Source organism: Hemiscyllium ocellatum, chromosome 16 (genome assembly GCF_020745735.1).
Source record: "Hemiscyllium ocellatum isolate sHemOce1 chromosome 16, sHemOce1.pat.X.cur, whole genome shotgun sequence".
NCBI classification, from domain to species: Eukaryota; Metazoa; Chordata; class Chondrichthyes; order Orectolobiformes; family Hemiscylliidae; genus Hemiscyllium; species Hemiscyllium ocellatum.
In genome coordinates this window covers 8,233,277-8,251,951 of record NC_083416.1, presented here as the reverse complement: position 1 = coordinate 8,251,951, position 18,675 = coordinate 8,233,277, and the positions used below count along the sequence as shown (strand labels likewise).

At 43.2% G+C, this 18,675-nt stretch overlaps 1 protein-coding gene across 6 annotated transcripts in view; it reads left to right on the top strand.

The window, feature by feature from the left end:
- LOC132823139 (B-cell receptor CD22-like) overlaps positions 1-18,675 on the top strand; it is a 79,629-nt gene that overhangs the window by 51,393 nt on the left and 9,561 nt on the right. For 2 of the 6 annotated variants that reach the window (XM_060836695.1, XM_060836694.1), the window contains exons 6-9: positions 3,530-3,811; positions 5,201-5,482; positions 12,369-12,608; positions 16,039-16,140. In XM_060836695.1, coding sequence (XP_060692678.1) covers positions 3,530-3,811; positions 5,201-5,482; positions 12,369-12,608; positions 16,039-16,140 — 906 coding nt within the window. The remainder of the gene's footprint in view (positions 1-3,529; positions 3,812-5,200; positions 5,483-12,368; positions 12,609-16,038; positions 16,141-18,675) is intronic. The other 4 variants (XM_060836697.1, XM_060836698.1, XM_060836696.1 and 1 more) reach the window with 4 other exon arrangements.

Here is an 18,675-nt window from a genome sequence, read left to right as displayed (position 1 = left end):
AATTTATTGCATAATATTAGTTTCTTTCCTTAATCTTCTTTTTCATAGCCTTCAGATCTGTACGGTTTATGAATCTGACTTCCTTTGAGTTATTCCAACGTAACTCTACCTGTCTTCAAGTAAGGGAACGAGACTTGTGCACAGAACTCAAGGTGTGGTCTCTCTAATGCCTTGTGCTATTACAATAGCTCTTCTCTACTTTTATCCTCTATCCTTCCAGCAATAAATACCAAAGTTTGCCTTCCTGATTAGTCTCAAGTGTCTGCTGAAGTGATGAAGAGCTGAATGGTGTCTAAGTTGGCCTGAAAGCAGCCTTGAAGATGGGCTGAGGCTGGTGGTTTGCAAATGCTGATTTGTATTGATGAGGATTGTTGTTATGTGATTTTTAACTTTGGTCTTGTGTGACAGAGAAAAGAGAGAGAGCTCAAATAAATTACTATTACTGTCCTCCTTTCTGTGGCAGGAATTGACTTTACAAACTTGACTTGCTTATTTCCTTTTCCCGTTGAAGAATTGTTTGTGGTGGGTATCCCTACAACACGGGGGAGTCTAATTTAATCATTGAATCATAGAGCTGTACAGCACGGAAATAGACCCTTCAGTCCGACCTGAGGATTGACAGCAAACTATTGATGGTGAAAATGATGCAAGGTTTATGTCTGCAAGAAAACCCAAGGAAATTGGTTCTCAACACATTCACACGTACACGCATTCAACAAAGAAAGGAAAGAGGAAGGAAAGAAGATTTGCTACAAATTATTTAAAGTAACGATATCAGAACTAGTTCAACTGAGTCAGAAAGCCCAAAATGTCAGTGTTGGTCTTTCTGTCTTTTTCATTGGAACTGAGACATAGTTGAATTGTTGGTAACAGAGTTGTCATGGTAAACTGGAAATTAATCAACTGTGCAATCAAAACATAGTTTTCTTTTCAGAAACCAAACTTTAAGGAACACTGGGATCAAGAATTTCTGTTAATTCTGGACCTGCTTACTCTTATGCCTGAAACATTGACCCCTCACCCCCTTGCTCCTCGGATGCTGCCTGACCTACTGTGCTTTCCCAACACCACACTTTTCAACTCTGCTTAATCTTGCGATGTTTCGAGTTTGACTGAGCCCCAAAAGTCAAAGCTGTGTAGTTAAAAGCAATTCAACCCAACCAATACTTTCAGCCACGTGGCTGAAGCTTAATGAGGAGATACATAATCAGTGAGATGGTTTTAATGTTCCCTCACGAGGAACCACCGATTTACAGAAATAGCTGTGGTGATATCTACATTAATGTAAACACTGATGGGGTTTGATGGTCCCCTTTGTTCAGAATTAGCTGGGGTAGACATCAGATCTACAAGCCATTTGTGTTGGACTAGTCATACAATACAAAGAGGGTCACATTCCCTGGATGGTTAGTTCATGTTTGTTGTCATGGTAATTGCAGGTCGGAGCTTTCCAGAAATTGTAGTCAACTGGCATCATGTGATCAGTGGCATCCATATTGTTGGCCTAGAAAGGGTGCATTTTTAAAGAAAATTTAAGAGGGTATGGTTTTAATTAAATGATTTCGGATCACTTACTGCCTGCCTCCACGCCATGACATGTGTAAAACGGATTTGGTAAAAGTGTTTTTCAAACATGAGACCTCGATTGAAAAGATAAACCAGGGCGGATGAACAGAAACAAAAACAGAAATGGCTGGAAAATCTCAGCAAGCCTGGCAGCATCTACGGAGAGAAATCAGAGTTAACTTTTGGATCCTCAGAACACAGATGAGCTGAAACACTGCCAACCGCAAGTTCCCCTCCATTTCGCACAGCAGCCTGCCCTGTCCCCTCACAGTCACTTTGCAAAAATCCTTGAACTTCTTGCTGTGTAATGAGCTCCAATTGTTGAAGAGACTCAATTGAGCCAATTAAGGATAGACAATTAATGCTACCCTGTGACCTTTAAACGCCAACAGTGGTGACTCCTTTTGTGGTGTGATGGCAGTGTCCCTACCTCTGCATCAGGAGCCCCAGGTTAAGTCCTATCGGCTCCAGAAGTGTGTAATAGTATCGCTGATTTGGAAAACAAGCTCAATAAAAAAAGGGGCCTTCTTCCAGTTCAGTGGGAGTGTCCCTCCCCCTAGACCAGAGAGACCTGTGTTCAAGTCCCACCTGCTCCAGCGGTGTGTAACAACATCACTGAATGTATTCCTGATGAAGGGCTTATGCTCGAAACGTCGAATTCTCTATTCCTGAGATGCTGCCTAACCTGCTGTGCTTTGACCAGCAACACATTTGCAGCTGTGATCTCCAGCATCTGCAGACCTCATTTTTTACTCGTAGATTATATAAATATATACAATAACTGTGGCATGAAGTGCTGTTTCTCAGACTGCACAGGGGTGTGCATTTAATCTTTCATGGGATGATAGGATATCTGCTCCTTTGAAATACTTTAATGACCTCGATAAAGATAGACAGGGTTAGAGATAAACGTATTTATGGAACAAAGCAAGAGATGTTGCAGCTGTAATCCTTAGACCAAAGAACATTGAGGCGAGATTTCAGAGAAATATTCAAGATCATGAAGGATTTGGTAGAACGAACACAAAGATTGTGTTCCCCGAGGTAGAAGGATTGGTAAATAAAAAAATACAGATTTACAGGATGGTATGGTGACTGGCGGCATGTTGATTGAGTGGGTGGCATTGCGGCCTCACAGCACCAGGGACCCAGATTTGATTCCTGCCTCAGTGACAGGGATCGAGTCCCACCTCAGGCGCCTGTCCGAATGGAGTTTGCACATTCTTCTCATGTCTGTGCAGGGATCCTCCAGGTGCTCCGGATTCCTCCCACAATCCAAGATTATGCAGGTTAGGGTGAATTGGCCATGCTAAATTGCCCATAGTGGCCAGGGATGTGTGGGTTAGGTGCATTTGTCAGGGGTAAATGCAGGGAAATAGGTCTGGGTGGGCTACTCTTCAGAGGGTTGCTGTGGACTTGTTGGGCCAAATGGCCGGTTTCCACACTGTAGGGCATCTAATCTAATCTAAAAAGAGCAGGAACAGACAGACACTCCCACTTACACAGCAAGTTATTATGATCTGAAATGCCTGGAGTAGCAGGTTCATCAGAAAAGGTTCAAAAAATAACTCAACAAATGTTGGGGAAGGAGCGTCACTCCGAAAGCTAGTGTGCTTCCAATTAAACCTGTTGGACTATAACCTGGTGTGTGAGTTTTAACTTTGTAGATGAGAAAAGATTAGTAGGTTTAACTGGAATGAGCAGTGCAGTGAGATAGGTTACACAGATCGTGCAGCACAGGCTTCATGGCTGTAGCTGAGCTACATCAATCTCAAATTCTATCAACCGATATGTAAGATACAATTGAACATCCTAATTCCAACATAAATAGGTAAAGGTTGACCCACTTCCTGTGGGGATTATGAAATATGGCAGACAACATGTGACTTAGTAATGGCCAATTCTATTTGTGCTGTTCTCCATAATATCTGTTATAAGTCCACAAATTATCTTTCACTTTCAGATGCACCCAAAAATGTAACAATCCAAGTAGATAAAGGATCAGAATTAACAATCAGAGAAGGTAATAAGCTCTCCTTGATGTGCACCAGTGACAGTAATCCTGAAGCTATGTACAGCTGGCATAAGAGGGAGGAAGAAAGTGGTGAGACAAGACTTATTAATGGCTCAAAAGGAATTCTATCCTTCCAGAGTATTACAAGCAGCGACTCTGGGTTCTACAGTTGTACAGCAGCAAATCATGTTGGAAATAGCACGTCAAAAACTTTGGAAATTCAAGTCCAATGTGAGCAATTATGTGTTTTTTTCAAAATATTATTTTGATTGAGTTTGTTTTGTGATTACTTCATTGCCCCTGAGAGACATTCACCCTCTCCTTTCTCAAACCTTGTCTACACTCCCTCCCCCCTCCCCCCAGCCTCCCAATTCATCTTTTCCCACCCTGCCCCATGGGCTTTGATCATTGAATCAGAAGATGAAAGACAAAGGTGGGGGAGGGATGTAGTGATTGAAACAAGGTCAGCCAGGTGACCTCACAGAATGAGTTCCCTGATTGAGGCTGTTAACCTGGTCCAATCAGGGAGCCCTGGCTGACAGATAGAAACAGGAGTGTCAGAGGTTCTGTTCACTCTGAGAGCTGGCTTTGAGGGAGCTGGACAGTGTCAAGGACTCTCCCAGTGTAAACACGGGGTAACTTGGTGATGGGATACCGGCCTCTGTGGAGTTACTTCAGTGGCTAAAAAAAATTGATGAGGAAGATTGCTCGCAACAGACATCTCTGAGTTGGGGTAAACATTTCTGGAATCACACCGTTATTTGGGAAGTTTGACTTGTTCAATCCTGCTCTCAAAGTATGTGGAGAGAATGTGCTTGTTTTTCCTGGGCAAATCACATTGGGGCAGATGAAAAACAATGAGTAATTCTCCTGACAGTACTGCTGGTTAGTACTGCTGCCTTACCGCATCAGGGACCTGGGTTCGATTCCAGCCTAGGGAGAACTGTCTGTGTAAAGTTTGGACATTCTCCCTGTGTCTGTGTGGGTTTCCTCCAGGTGTTCTGGTTTCCTCCCAAAGTCCAAACATGTGCAGGTTCGGGTGGAGAAGAGGGTGGTCAGCATGAGGTCAGGCCCCGTGACATATCAAGTTCGGATCGGTGAGGTGGGCCTGAATAATCGTATGGACCAGGTGAAAGCTGCAAACTCACAAACAGGGCAGGAGGAAACATACCCGGCCCCTCAGAACAGCTGACATATTTCCAGCCTCTACACATAGTGTCCAGAATATGCAGGGTTGGTGGATTTGCCATGGGAAACGCAGGGTTACAAGGTTGAAGAGCGCATTTGAGTGGGAAGCTATTTGGAGGATTGGTGTGGACTTGATGGACCAAACAGCCTGTTTCCACATTATAGGATTTAATAATTCCCACCAACTCCCTCATAAATCCAGGTAGTCGATGCACACTGTATCTATTGCAGAGGATCCTTATTCACTAAAAAATGAACCATCGAAAATCTATTCTATTTCTCCTCCTTCATCATTTAAATTCTTGCCTGCTGATCATCCTAATCTATCAACTGAATGACTGATCAGTAAATGCACTGTCCAAACCTTTCTTTATTTGTAAACTCTACCAAATTGTCTGTGGAACTTTCGACATCAATGTATTTTACTTTCAGATGCACCTAAAAACGTAACCATTCAAGTAGTTGATGGATCACATTTGGAGGTTAAAGAGGGTGACAAGATCTCCTTGGTGTGCACCAGTAATAGCAATCCTGAAGCTACCTACACCTTGTACAAGAGGGAGGAAAGCAATGATCAAACAAGCGCTCTTAGTAATGTGAAAGGAACTCTGACCTTCCAACATATTTCTAGAAGTGATTCTGGTTTCTACAGCTGTACAGCAACAAATTACATTGGGAATGTGACTTTGAATGATTTGGAAATCTACGTCCAATGTAAGCAAACATATGTTATTAGCATTTTTTTTTGGATTGTGTTCATTCTGTTTTAAGCTGGATGATGCTATAATTGCTAAACTCAGACTTTACCAATTCCTAATCCTCTTCTGACACAGTTAAAACTAACACCAAGTTACAGTCCAACAGGTTTATTTGGAAGTACAAGCTATTGGAGCACTGCTCCTTTGTCAGATAGCTGGTGGGGCAGGATCATAGGACACGGAATGTATAGTAAAAGATCCCACGTCATATCGCTGATGCAATGTACTGCTGTTATGTTTTTAATCACTTAGAATGGGTTGAAGGTTTTGATTCATGATATGTAAATCCCAGAACTACTTTCAAGTCACATTCCCGAGATAATTTAAGGTTTTATTTAAAAATGTGACATCTCAGCTCAGACAATGCATTAAAGGTGCGAGGTTAGAGTCTGTCTGTATCACAACCTTGAGTCAGGTCTGTTCTATTTCCAAATTAGGAATTCATGAAATGTCTGCTGACAGATTGTGTGATTTTTGAACAAAATAGAATGTATTTAAATACAAATGTGCGAATGCAAATTCACCCCATAGACGTGTGTGTGTGGGAGAGCGGGCGAGGGTGTGACACCGCAGTCATACGGTTGTGCTACATGATAAGCAGGAGTGAGATTTCTGGATAATCTTTTCACTTCTCTCACCCAGAGGTTCAATGATTAATTAGGATGATTTTACCATGAAGAACTATCAAGCAACATTAAGGGTGAAATATTTTAAAATTCCTGTTATGACATTCTCAGGAGGGGTTCTACTGATTGCAAATGGACAGGTTTAGTTCAGAGCCATGCGAGGAAGCCAATGGTTTCTATTGTCAAATGACCACAATAGAACAAATGATTATAATTATGAACAACGTAAAGTCACATAGGCTATTAATATGGAGAAAGCTTTACCGAGAGTTTTTGGGGCAGCACGGAGGCTCAGTGGTTAGCACTGCTGCATCACAGCACCAGGGACTAGGGTTCAAGTCCCACCTTGGGCAACTGCCTGTGTGGAGTTTGCATATTCTCCCCGTGTCTATGTAGGTTTCCTCCAGGTGCACTGGTTTCCTCCCACAATCCAAAGATGTGCAGGTTAGGTGAATTGGCCACGCTAAATTGTCCCATAGTGTTAGGTGCATTATGCAGGGGTAAATATGGGGTGGGGAATTGGTCTGTGGCTTGTTTGCTCTTCAGAGGGTCAGTGTGGACTTGTTGGGCTGACGTGTCTGTTTCCTGTGAGGAATCTAATCTAGAGTCATAACTGGACAAACGTTACCTCCAACATGATGAAGAAGTTGGTGACAATAGGCTTTGTCAAAGGAATGGGTTTTATGATCCATCCTGGGAAGGGAAATGATGAGGAGAGTTTCCGCAGGGTATCTCAGAACTTAGGGTCTGAGCAGTTCAAAATGTAGATGCTGGGTGGAGGGTGAAAGGAAGGGGAGGTATGAACAAGAGAAAGGTTTGGAGCATCTCAAAGATCTTACTGCATTCTAGAAATGGAAGATATGGCCATAGAGTGAATTGAACATTCGTAGAGGAGAACTGTTTAACAAGGAACCAATTTACAAGAGATAGTGTTTGATATAGTCTTTAGTATCAATGCTGACCTGATAATGTTAGAAGTTTATCAGCAGCTGTAATGTGCTGGAGGTTAAAACAGTCCCTTTCTCTTATACTGGGAAAGTTTACACCTCCCTTCACCATCTTTAATTACACTTCAGCAGAAATGTTGTCTCTCATGATGTTATTCACCACTGAACACTTTAAGCAACACTTCCTCCAAAAACGTGCAGATATTCATCAAGCCTGAAAAGCTCAAAGGTTCCTCTTTAGCCTCAGTGATCGAAAATAGCACACAGACCTCAGAGTGTCCACACCGCACAGTTCTAGCATGTATCACCTTGCAAGTGAGATAAAATTGGAATTGTCATACAGATACAATTTAAAATTATGCCCACTTCAACTTATCAGATTATTCCCATTCAAGGGGACTGTTCAGTTTTGCTTTTTAATAACTGACCCAGTTACTCTCACAGAAACTGGCGTGGTAAGGTCAGTTTAGAATGCAAAATAAAGTATATTACATACACCTTTTCCTGATTCCTTGGTCAGTATGAGGAGAATCCACATGTAGATGTATGGATACACCAGTTGAAGAAAAATCAATCTTTCACATAGACAAGGGAAGTCAGTGCATTTATAAGTTGGAGCTACTGATTAGAACCGTACTTTTCTACAGATACTCTTACTTATGAAAACTATTTCAGTAAAGTACAATAGCTCAGTCCAGAATGTGAAATAAATTGGAGATGTGGAGAGCTATTATTCTTTTCTGGGATGTAAACCTTACTGGGAAAGTAGGCATTTTTTTTTAGATTAGACTTACAGTGTGGAAACAGGCCCTTCGGCCCAACAAGTCCACACCGACCCGCCGAAGCGAAACCCACCCATACCCCTACATTTACCCCTTACCTAACACTACGGGCAATTTAGCATGACCAATTCACCTGACCCGCACATCTTTGGACTGTGGGAGGAAACCGGAGCACCCGGAGGAAACCCACGCAGACACGGGGAGAATGTGCAAACTCCACACAGTCAGTCGCCTGAGTCGGGAATTGAACCCGGGTCTCTGGCGCTGTGAGGCAGCAGTGCTAACCACTGTGCCACCGTGCCGCCGCATTTGTTACTCATCCATAATTGCCACTTATGAAACTGTTTCAGAGGGCAATTAAGAGTCAACCACATTGCTGCAGGTCTGGAGTCACATATAGGCCAGAGCAGGTGATTTGATTTGATTTATTGTAGTCATGTGTACCTACGTACAGTGAAAACCTTTGTTTGTGAGGACAGCACATTTCCTTTCCCGAAGGCAGTATTGAATCAGGTGGATTTTTATTACAAGCAATGATTGTTTCATGGCCACTTTTAGTGTTATTAATTTTCAAATCTGGGTTAATTTAATTCAAATTCCATTTGCTGTCCTGATCATTCATTACAGTTACTAAAGGGTGGCATAGCAACTCAGTGGTTGGCACTGCTGCCTCACAGTGCCAAGGAACCTGGTTCAATTCCAGCCTCGGGTGACTGTCTATGTGGAGTTTGCAGATTCTCCCCGTGTCTGCGTGGGTTTCCTTCGGGTGCTCTGGTTTCCTCCCACAGTCCAAAGATGTGCAGGTTAGGTGAATTGGCTGTGCTAAAATGCCCACAGTGTTCAGGGATGTGCAGATTGGGTGAGTCAGCCATGGGAAGTACAGGGTTACAGGGTTTTGGGCGGGATACTGTTTGGAGGGTCAGTGTGGACTTGATGGGCTGAATGTCCTGCTTCCACACTGTAGGGGTTCTATGAGCCTTTGGATTAATAGTCCAGTTGACATTAGAACTATATCACTATTCCCCCCTTCCAGATCAATTAGTAGAGTCATGAACCTTTACCATCAGACTTTGAGTGGTGCCAGGGTAGAGTTGCAAGCAACTTCCTTTTCTGCACCATTGTTTCCTGGATGTGATCCAAGGTTCCTTGTCTTGCACTCAGCAAGACAATTTGCAAGAAATAGCCAAGTAAAAGGAAAACAGCATCTATACTGTATGGGAGGAGAGTGCTGTTTGTTGGGCAAGTGGACACTGACTAGTAGAAATGTTGCCATAGGGAATGCACCAGTTTATGAAGACTGGAAGTTCACTGCCAAGCTTTGTTTAAATTTTAAGCAAAGAAAGTTGATTCTGAGAATTGAACTAGAGAATGGCTGAAACCTGTTTTGCTAAATTGAGAATGTGCACATGTTCTTTCTGTCCCCATAGAGCAGGGCCCTGTGTATTAGTGTAGGTAGCTTAGAGTACATGCACATGCACCACACTGAGAGTCAATTGACAATTAGATTATGTAGTTCTTTCCACACTTAGGATTAGGCTGCAAATGCTGTGAAATTGCTAATCACATCTAATGTTGGACTCTGTGCTTTGAGTTTTGAAATCACAGGTGAGTTAAGTACAGTCAGCTCATTGTCTGTTTGTAAACAGCTAAAAGGATAGGATCTTAACAAAATAACCAAAAGTTAATAAAATAGGTGATGGCTATTTTCTAGTTCATTTCTCAAGCAATGTCATGATCAATAAGAATCAATTGTCTTGTTAAAGATTTAAACAGAACCTGACAGTATACTGTCAGTCATCATTGGCTGGTACATTCACATGGCAATGTCTCGACCGATTCCAGTCTATTTGGCAACCAATCGATACTTTCCTCCCATTCAATGTAACTGCTGTTTTCCCTTTACTTTGGTGTTTCTTGCAGATTGTCCTGATGAGTGCAAGATAAGAAGTTTTGAAAGATGGGGCCAGATTGTATTATAGCCAGACAGTTGTTTTCCTCATGTAGGTGGGAGTTGTGTTGTGTGTCTCTGCATTGTCTCCATTGTAGTAGACTCCAGCGATCCCTGGGAAATTGAAGATTCTACTCAGCAATCCCCCTATGTCTGGAACTCCCTGAAAATTGCCAATTCAATCAGACTGGAACTTACATTCTGGTACCCTATGTTCTGGTACTCTATAGGGGTGGCCACTTGCCACCGGATGTTCTTCTCATTTGGTACTTACCTGGCATCCAACCCCTACTCAACTAGTGCTGTATCCACCTGGCACCCTACTCTTCGGGCTCAACACCCCATCTGGCAGCCTACCCTCCCAGCACCTGAAAACCACCTTTGTACTCAGGGTTTGACTGCAGCTGCCAAAGTTACTATCAGAACCTTTTCACAGTCATAGTACTGCAGCTGCCTATTGGTAAAAAGGGCATGTGGTTTCTCTTCCTCTGATTGCTCTGTGCAATGATAGGCTTATCCAAATGGAAGCACAGCTCCATGTTTCCTGAAGGTGCCCTGAGTGGAATCTCCTCCCAGAAATATGGAGCTCTTTTCTTTTCTGTAAAAGAGGGGCTGGCCTGGCCATCTGAGGGGGTCACAATACCTCGGAAAATGTGGCCAATGTTACATTTCGAAGGCAAACTCAATCTCTGTACTATTAAGTAACTATCCTTATATTTACACTCATAGTCATCGAGTCATAAAGCCATATAGCTTCAATCCAACAAGTCCATGCTGACTATAATGCCAAAATATATTATACCCACCTGCCTGCTCCCAACCCATATCCCTCCAAATTTTCCCTATTCATACAGTTATCTAAATGTCTTTTAAACATTGTAATTGTACCCACACCCACGAGAGTCATCGAGTCATAGAGATGTACAGCACAAAAACAGACCCTTTGGTCCAACTGGTCCATGCCGACCAGATATCCCAACCCAATTTAGTCCCACCTGCCAGCACCTAGCCCCTATCCCTCCAAACCCTTCCTATTCGTATACCATTCCAAATGCCTTTTAAATGTTGCAATTGTACCAGCCTCCACCATTTCCTTTAACAGTTCATTCCATACACATACCACCCTCTGCGTGAAAAAGTTGTCCCTTAGGTCTCTTTTATATCTTTCTCCTCTCACCCTAAACCTATGCCCTCTAGTTCTGGACTCCTCCACCCTGGGGAAGAGACTTTATCTATTTACCCCATCCATGCCCCTCATGATTTTATAAAACTCTATAAGGTCACCCCTCAGCCTCCAATGCTCCAGAGAAAACAGCCCCAGGCTATTAAACCTCTCCTTATCGCTCAAATCCTCCAGCCCTGGCAACATCCTTGCAAATCTTTTCTGAGCCCTTTCAAGTTTCAAAACATCCTCAGAAAATTCATTCCACATGCAAACCACCCTCTGTGTAAAACAAAAATGCCCCCATGTCTTTTTTAAATCTCTCTCCGCCCACCTTAAAAATGTGTCTCCTACTCTTGAAATCTCCCATCCTGGGGAAGAGACAACCAACATTAACCCTATCTGTACCCCTCATGATTTTATGAATTTCTATAAGGTTGCCTCTCAACCTCCTGCACTCCAGTGAAAGACATCCCAGTCTGTCAAGCCTTTCTTCATAATGCAATCCTTCTATACCCGGCAACATACTGGTAAATTTCTTCTGAACTTTTTCCAGCTTATGAGCAACTTTCCTATAACTGGGTAACCAAAACTGGAAACAGTATGCCAGAAGAGGCCTCACCAATGTCCTAGGTGAAAATGAAGACTGCAGATGCTGGAGATCAGAGTCTAGATTAGTGTGGTGCTGGAAAAGCACAGCAGGTCAGGCAGCATCCGAGGAGCAGAAAAATCAACATTTTGGGCAAAAGCCCTTCATCAGGAATGTTCCTTCCTCAGGATTCCTGATGAAGGGCTTTTGCTCGAAACATCAATTTTCCTGCTCCTCAGATGCTGCCTGACCTGCTGTGCTTTTCCAGCACCACTCTGATCTAAACTCACCAATATCCTGCACAACCTCAACAAGGCTTCCCAACTCCTACACTCAAAGGACTGAGAGTTGAAGGCAAACATTCTGAATGTCTTTGTGTGGGTGACTTTGAGTAATTGGAGATTCAATGTTATCGTTATTCAAGAGCAGGTTTTACTGCACTAATTTTTCCCATAAACTCAAGCCATTCCGAACCTTCTGAAGTCTAACTTGAAGCTGTGAATTTTTTTACCAGAGTTCCAGATGCCAAGTAATTGTCCATTAGAAGTTTCAACACCTTGCTTAATTTTGATGTTTTCAGTGCTTCGGGACGTATGTGTGATCCCAAAGAACATTTTCTGAACTCTCTAGAGAACCTGCATATTAGTATTGAATAAAGTATTGGAGGGATGTCAGTTCACATAGCACGCAGGGCAAATTAACCTTGTTCCTTTGACTGAGAGGGAAGGTACGTAAAAGGGAGAAAGCCAATGATCTGCAATTTACTGCGGTTCAACTTCTTCCCACAGACAAACCTGGTGAAGTAAATGTCAGTCGAGTCGGGATGAGCTTTAGTTGTATGGCCCAGGCCAATCCCCTGGCACAGATTACATGGAACTACACAGGTAACATCAAACCAGTGATCACTGGCAACTTGACCACCAGCACGCTGACTCTGCGAACAATGTCAAGGATTTGTGTTTCATGTCAAGCTCGAAATAAACATGGCCTTGTCCATTCAAATGAACAGTGTACCAATGTAAAAGAGTGTAAGTATGTATAATTAGAGTTATTCATGCAAAGTGAAGAGGAAGGAAAAGTATTGTAAGCAAAGTCCAAATTAAAGTTGAACAACTCTGGAATAATTATTGTCACACCATGTCAGAGCTAATGAATTGAATGTGTTGTTTCCCATTGGATGTGCGCCTTGCCTTTCAGACAGTTTTCCATTAGCTGTCTGCATTTTCTGTGTACACAATGTTGAGCGTCTACCAGAGCATCAGTTAGCTCAGTTGGTTTGCAATGCAGAGTGACATCAACAGTGTGGGTTCAATTCTTGCACTGGTTGGGGTTACCATGGCTTCTCAAGCATGTCCCTCACCTGAGGCAAGCTGACACTCACTCATTTCTCTCTGATGAGAGAACAGAATGATGGCAACTTTGTGTTGTGACTCTGCCTGCTGGCTTTGTGTTTGCAAGTACAGAAATCAGATGGTTGCTATCGTGTCAGCTTTAGTACCTATAATGTGTCTTCCCGTTTTAAATAAATGAACCCATGGAATTAATCAGCCTCTGAAGATCATGAAATGGTGTACAGCGGTGGAAACATTGCACTGAGGAGGTGAAGTTTGCTTGCACAATCTTCAGTGTCGAAAAAATGTGGTGCTGGAAAAGCACAGCAGGTCAGGAAGCATCCGAGGATCAGGAGAGTTGGCATTTCAAGCACGAGCTCTTAGAGTCATAGAGATGAGTAGCACGGAAACAGACCCTTCGGTCCAACCCATCCATGCTGACCAGATATCCCAACCCAATCATTCCCACTTGCCAGCACATAGCCCATATCCCTCTAAACCCTTCCTATTCATATAACCATCCAGATGCCTTTTAAATGCTGTAATTGTACCAGCCTCCACCACTTCCTCTGACAGCGCATTCCATACACGCACCACCCTCCATGTGAAAAGGTTGCTCCTTAAGTCTCTTTTATATCTTTCCCATCTCAACCTAAACCTATGCGCCCTGGTTCTGGACTCTCCCACCCCAGGGAAAACACTTTGCCAATTTATTCTATCCATGCCCCTCATGATTTTATAAGGTCGATTTTATATGCCCCTTATGCTCGAAAAGTTGATTCTGCTCCTCGGATGTTGCCTGACCTGCTGCGCTTTTCCAGCACCACACTTTTTAACTCTGATCTCCAGCATCTGCAGACCTCACTTTCTCCTTCCACAATCCTCAAGTAAGTTAATCTAGAAATGAAACGCATGGCTGATAGATTAGGCTTAGAATGAATGTCTACAGAAACGTTGACAGAAGCTCAAAAAATATTGGAGGAAAGGACAGATCTGAACAAAAACAAAAACAAGCTGAAAATCACAACTTTCAGAAAAAAAATGTCTGTAATGATGCTGTCGTGAAATAACAGAAGTGGGACACAGAGAAGATCAAACAATGCACTGAAATACCATTGAATCCACTGAAGAGCTCTAACCATCAAATCAAATTAAAAGAAAAATATAGTTGAAATGGTGGACCGTTGTTATTGAATTTAATGAAAGAGTAAATGTAGGAGACTAACAGAAGGCTGAATGTTTAATAGAATCCAGGATGTAAAATCAAAGTGAGCTGTAAACACTGAAGGAACAAAGCAAGAGATGCCAGGAGGATGTGAATCACTCGAAACAGCCTGAAGAACAAAATCAGTCAGTGGCTAATCTGGAACCAAGCAGATTCTGAAACTTGAAGTGCAGCCTATGGAAATTAATCATTGCCAATGAAGACAAGAATGACAGACAATATCACATCTTCAAGGTTTGTGCGAAGATTTGTAGCTCGGGTGCTCGTTGTTGTGGTTCTGTTCGCCGAGCTGGAAGTTTTTGTTGCAAACGTTTCGTCCCCTGGCTAGGAGACATCATCAGTGCTCTGGAGCCTCCTGCGAAGCGCTTCTTCGATGTTTCTTCCGATATTTATATCTTCACGTCTGACTGTGGAAATGGATGGCACCTCCAGACAAAGTCACTATCATGAGGTTGATACATATAACCTAATGCCGTAATATCATGGAGACTCACAGGCTCTAACTAAATAATAACTAATAACTAAAACATCCTTGTGGAAAGGTGGGGGATGTTGCATGTGTACCTAGACCTACAGGAGAGCTCATTGTCTTTCAGAACTCAATATGTCGTGTGTATACCATGTTGCAACTCTGCCTGATCACTTGTCTGCTTTTTAGATGCACATACATAAAGCAGATGGTCGCTGGGATGTCTGCATTGGAGTATATCAGACAATCTTTCAAATGCGTTCTGATGTTCAATTATATCACGGTTGATCTATATCGTAAATATTTCGACCTAACGTACTTTTACAGTCCTCAATATCATTGTCTCTTAAAAAAATCTATCCCAGTGGTGAAATTTTAAACTCACCTCCCCCCTCCCCCACCCCTTCACCTTAATTAATTTTTTTGGATAAAGAATTCTCGGTTTTCATTGCCCTTTGTGCCAGTGAGCACTTTTGGATTGTAACCCTGAACAACCTCATGTTTAAAGCCATGTCCTTTGCTCTGTGGTTCTTCATCAAAGGAAATATGGTACACAGATAGAAAATAAACAATCATCCAGTTTAATCATTTAACTACACCAATCAGATTGCTCCCAACTTTTATATTCTGTGGTAACGTACGATTAAATATAAGTGTCTTAGACAGACAGGAGGGGAAAATGTTCTGGACAGGACAAGACTGGAATGCATCGGTAGAGCTAGTTAAAAATCACACAATACCAGGTTATAGTCCAACAGGTTTAGTTGGAAGCACTAGCTTTCAGAGCACTGCTCCTTAATCAGGTAGCTGATTTTTAAATTTGTCCATCCCAGTCCAACACCAGCTCCTCCACATCATTGGCAGAGTTAGTAACTGAAGCTCAGACCATGTCAACATTGAAGAATAGATTAGATAGGTGTAGAGAAAAGGATGCCAAAGATTATTGTTCTTGCTGATTAGATTATTTACAGTGTGGAAACAGGCCCTTTGGCCCAACCAGTCCACACCGACCCGCCGAAGTGCAACCCACCCATACCCCTACATTTACCCCTTAATTACGGGCAATTTAGCATGGCTAATTCACCTGACCCGCACATCTTTGGACAGCGGGAGCACCCGGAGGAAGCCCACGCAGACACGGGGAGAACGTGCAAACTCCACACAGTCAGTCGCCTGAGGCAGGAATTGAACCCGGGTCTCTGGCGCTGTGAGGCAGCAGTGCTAACCACTGTACCACCGTGCCGCCCGTCCTGTACGGGATAAAGTGGTTTCATTGAGTCAAACAGCCCATTCTCGTTTGTTTTAAATTTCTATGCAATGTCCAATGTGAATCAGTTACCACCGAAACAAGAGAGGGGAAATGGGAGAGAGATTTTAGTAAACATTTCATTAACTTTTACAATTGCAATTAACGAACGATGTATCATTTGCAGCATCAACCGGCATCCTGGCATTCGCAATTGCAGGATCCCTTGTTGGGATTGGACTTGTCCTGGCCATTGTGCTTTGGATACGAAGGAAAGACTTGTTCAAAGGTAAGATCCCTGTTAGTTGCTGCTCTTTCACATGGCTATGAGCCCAGCCATGATCATCGCTCCATGGTGGAATCATACAGCATCGGGATTGGATGTGTATCAGCTCCTTGGAAGATTATGTCCATGCTCCTGTCCCTTCCTACCCCGGTGCCTTTAAGCCTAATCATTGAAATTGTTGCCCCTGCCGCTATCTTGCTGGACAACTTTATCACAACAGCTGCCCAACAACCTTCCAATTCTTCTCTGTGACAATAAAGGATATTCTCTTCTACTTCCTCAGTCCTTTGGTGACCTTTGCCATTTATTTGTTATTCAGCCAATTGTCTTTCCCAGTTAGTTCTCATTAACCAATTATATTTTTCTTGGGCAGTTTCTTTTGGGTTAAATGGGTGGGTGCACAAGCCTTTCTCCAATGCGCTAGCCCCCAGTGTATTTGCTGGCATCTGATGGGCCAGCTGTTGACTCTGTCATTGCATCTGGAGTCAGTCAGTTGTTGGGACTGTTTCCTTCACACCACCTTCCAAACCCAGAACCTCTCATTTCAGAAGGAAAAAGGCATTAGGCTAACCACCTATCAAGAGTTTTTTCCAAATCATACATCATCGTGGCTGGATGTGGTGTAGCTGTCAAAGGAACCTGAAAGTTTGGCAGTCAACCAATCACCTGAAGCCTTTGTCCCCTCCACTACTGGTGCACAATGAATATAGCATGTTCCATCAGGACCTAGCAGCAATGTGGTTGTCCCTTTGCCAGGCAGACGGGAGAGGTGACCCTGCCATCTTAAGGGCAGTTGGAAGTGACATTGGATGCCCACATCTCATGGAATGATTCAGAGGACAGAGCTTTTAGCTGCTTCCAACAGGAACTTGCGCCCAGATTGGCAGTCACAAGCAGACCAGTGCGTCATCAACTAGGTAAAAAATCGGACTGCAGATGCTGGAAACCAGAGTCTAGATTAGAGTGGTGTTGGAAAAGCACAGCAGGTCAAGCAGCATCTGAGGAGCAGGAAAATCGACGTTTCGGGTACAAGCCCTTCATCAGGAATGGAGCTATCTATTCCTGATGAAGAGCTTTTGCCCGAAATGTCGATTTTCCTGCTCCTCAGATGCTGCCTGTCCTGCTGTGCTTTTCCAGCACCACTCTAATCTAGACCCCAGTGCATCATCAAACCTATCCAGTATCACATAAAAACCGAAAGAAATGCAGATGCTGTAAATCAGAAACAAAGACAGAAATTGCTGGGAAAACTCAGCGGGACTGGCAGCATCTGTGGAGAGAAATCAGCGTTAACGTTTTGGGTCTGGTGACCCTTCCTCAGAGCTGAATATCCCGTACCATTTTCTCCCAGTCCTCAGTTAGAATATTAGACACCTTGTGGTTCGTCTCTAATTTGTCACTGCAGCAGCTTCTTACCCCACTAATGGACTTCTTCCCTTCACAGACATTCACTAACTTCAAACTTCTGTGGTCCAGAGTCAAGTCCATAGTGGCCAATGGCCTTGCTTTCTGTGAATAACCTACAACTTATTAAGAAATAACTGACATTTTTACAGTTCCTTTGCAGACCACAAGATGCCCAAAGGAACGTTGCAGCCACTAACGTACTTTTGAATTATTGTCACTGTTGGAAAGCTGATTGGAGATTCAGCACCAATCTGCAGTCACACCAAGAGCAATGTCATCACAATTAATGACCTGATGTTGGTTGAGGGATATATGTTGCATTCAGGGAACTTTCAGGTGATCTTTCATCACCTGAGAGGACAGACAGGGCCTCAGGTTAATGCATCATCTGAAATGGATTGCAGTTCCCACAGTGCAGCACTCCCTCAGTACTGCATTGGATTGTCAACATTGCTGAGGTGCTCAATCCTTGCAGTGGGACTTTAACCCATGAACTCCTGATAGGGACCATAGTGACTGGCTGACTGACTGTGTTGTATGAGAAGAAGGTCAGGCAGCATCCAAGGAGCAGGAGAGTTGACGTTTTGGGCATGAGCCCTTCTTCAGGAGTTCCTGAAGAAGGGCTCATGACTGAAACATCATTCCTGAAGAAGGGCTCATGTCCGAAACATCGACTCTCCTGCTCCTTGGATGCTGCCTGACCTGCTGCGCTTTTCCAGCAACACATTTTCACCTCTGATCTCTAGTATCTGCAGTCCTCACTTTCTCCTGTGTTGTACGAGAACATAGACTTGAGAGCAGGCTAGCATTGTACATTAAAAGCAGTTTCATAACATCATGATACGTGATGGTCCAGTATAAAAGGCCTGGGCTTTCAGTCGCTCAGACTCTGTGCAATCGAGTTGGGTTAAGCTGTTCAGTCAGTAAGCTATGGTGTGTGCAGTAACGTCAGTCAGCAGAGAAAATCCAATTCCAAAAATGATAAGGTTAAAAATCACACAACACCAGGTTATAGTCCAACAGGTTTATTTGGAAGCACTAGCTTTCGGAGCAGCCTGATGAAGGAGCAGCGCTCAGAAACCTAGTGCTTCCAAATAAACCTGTTGGACTATAGCCTGATGTTGTGTGATT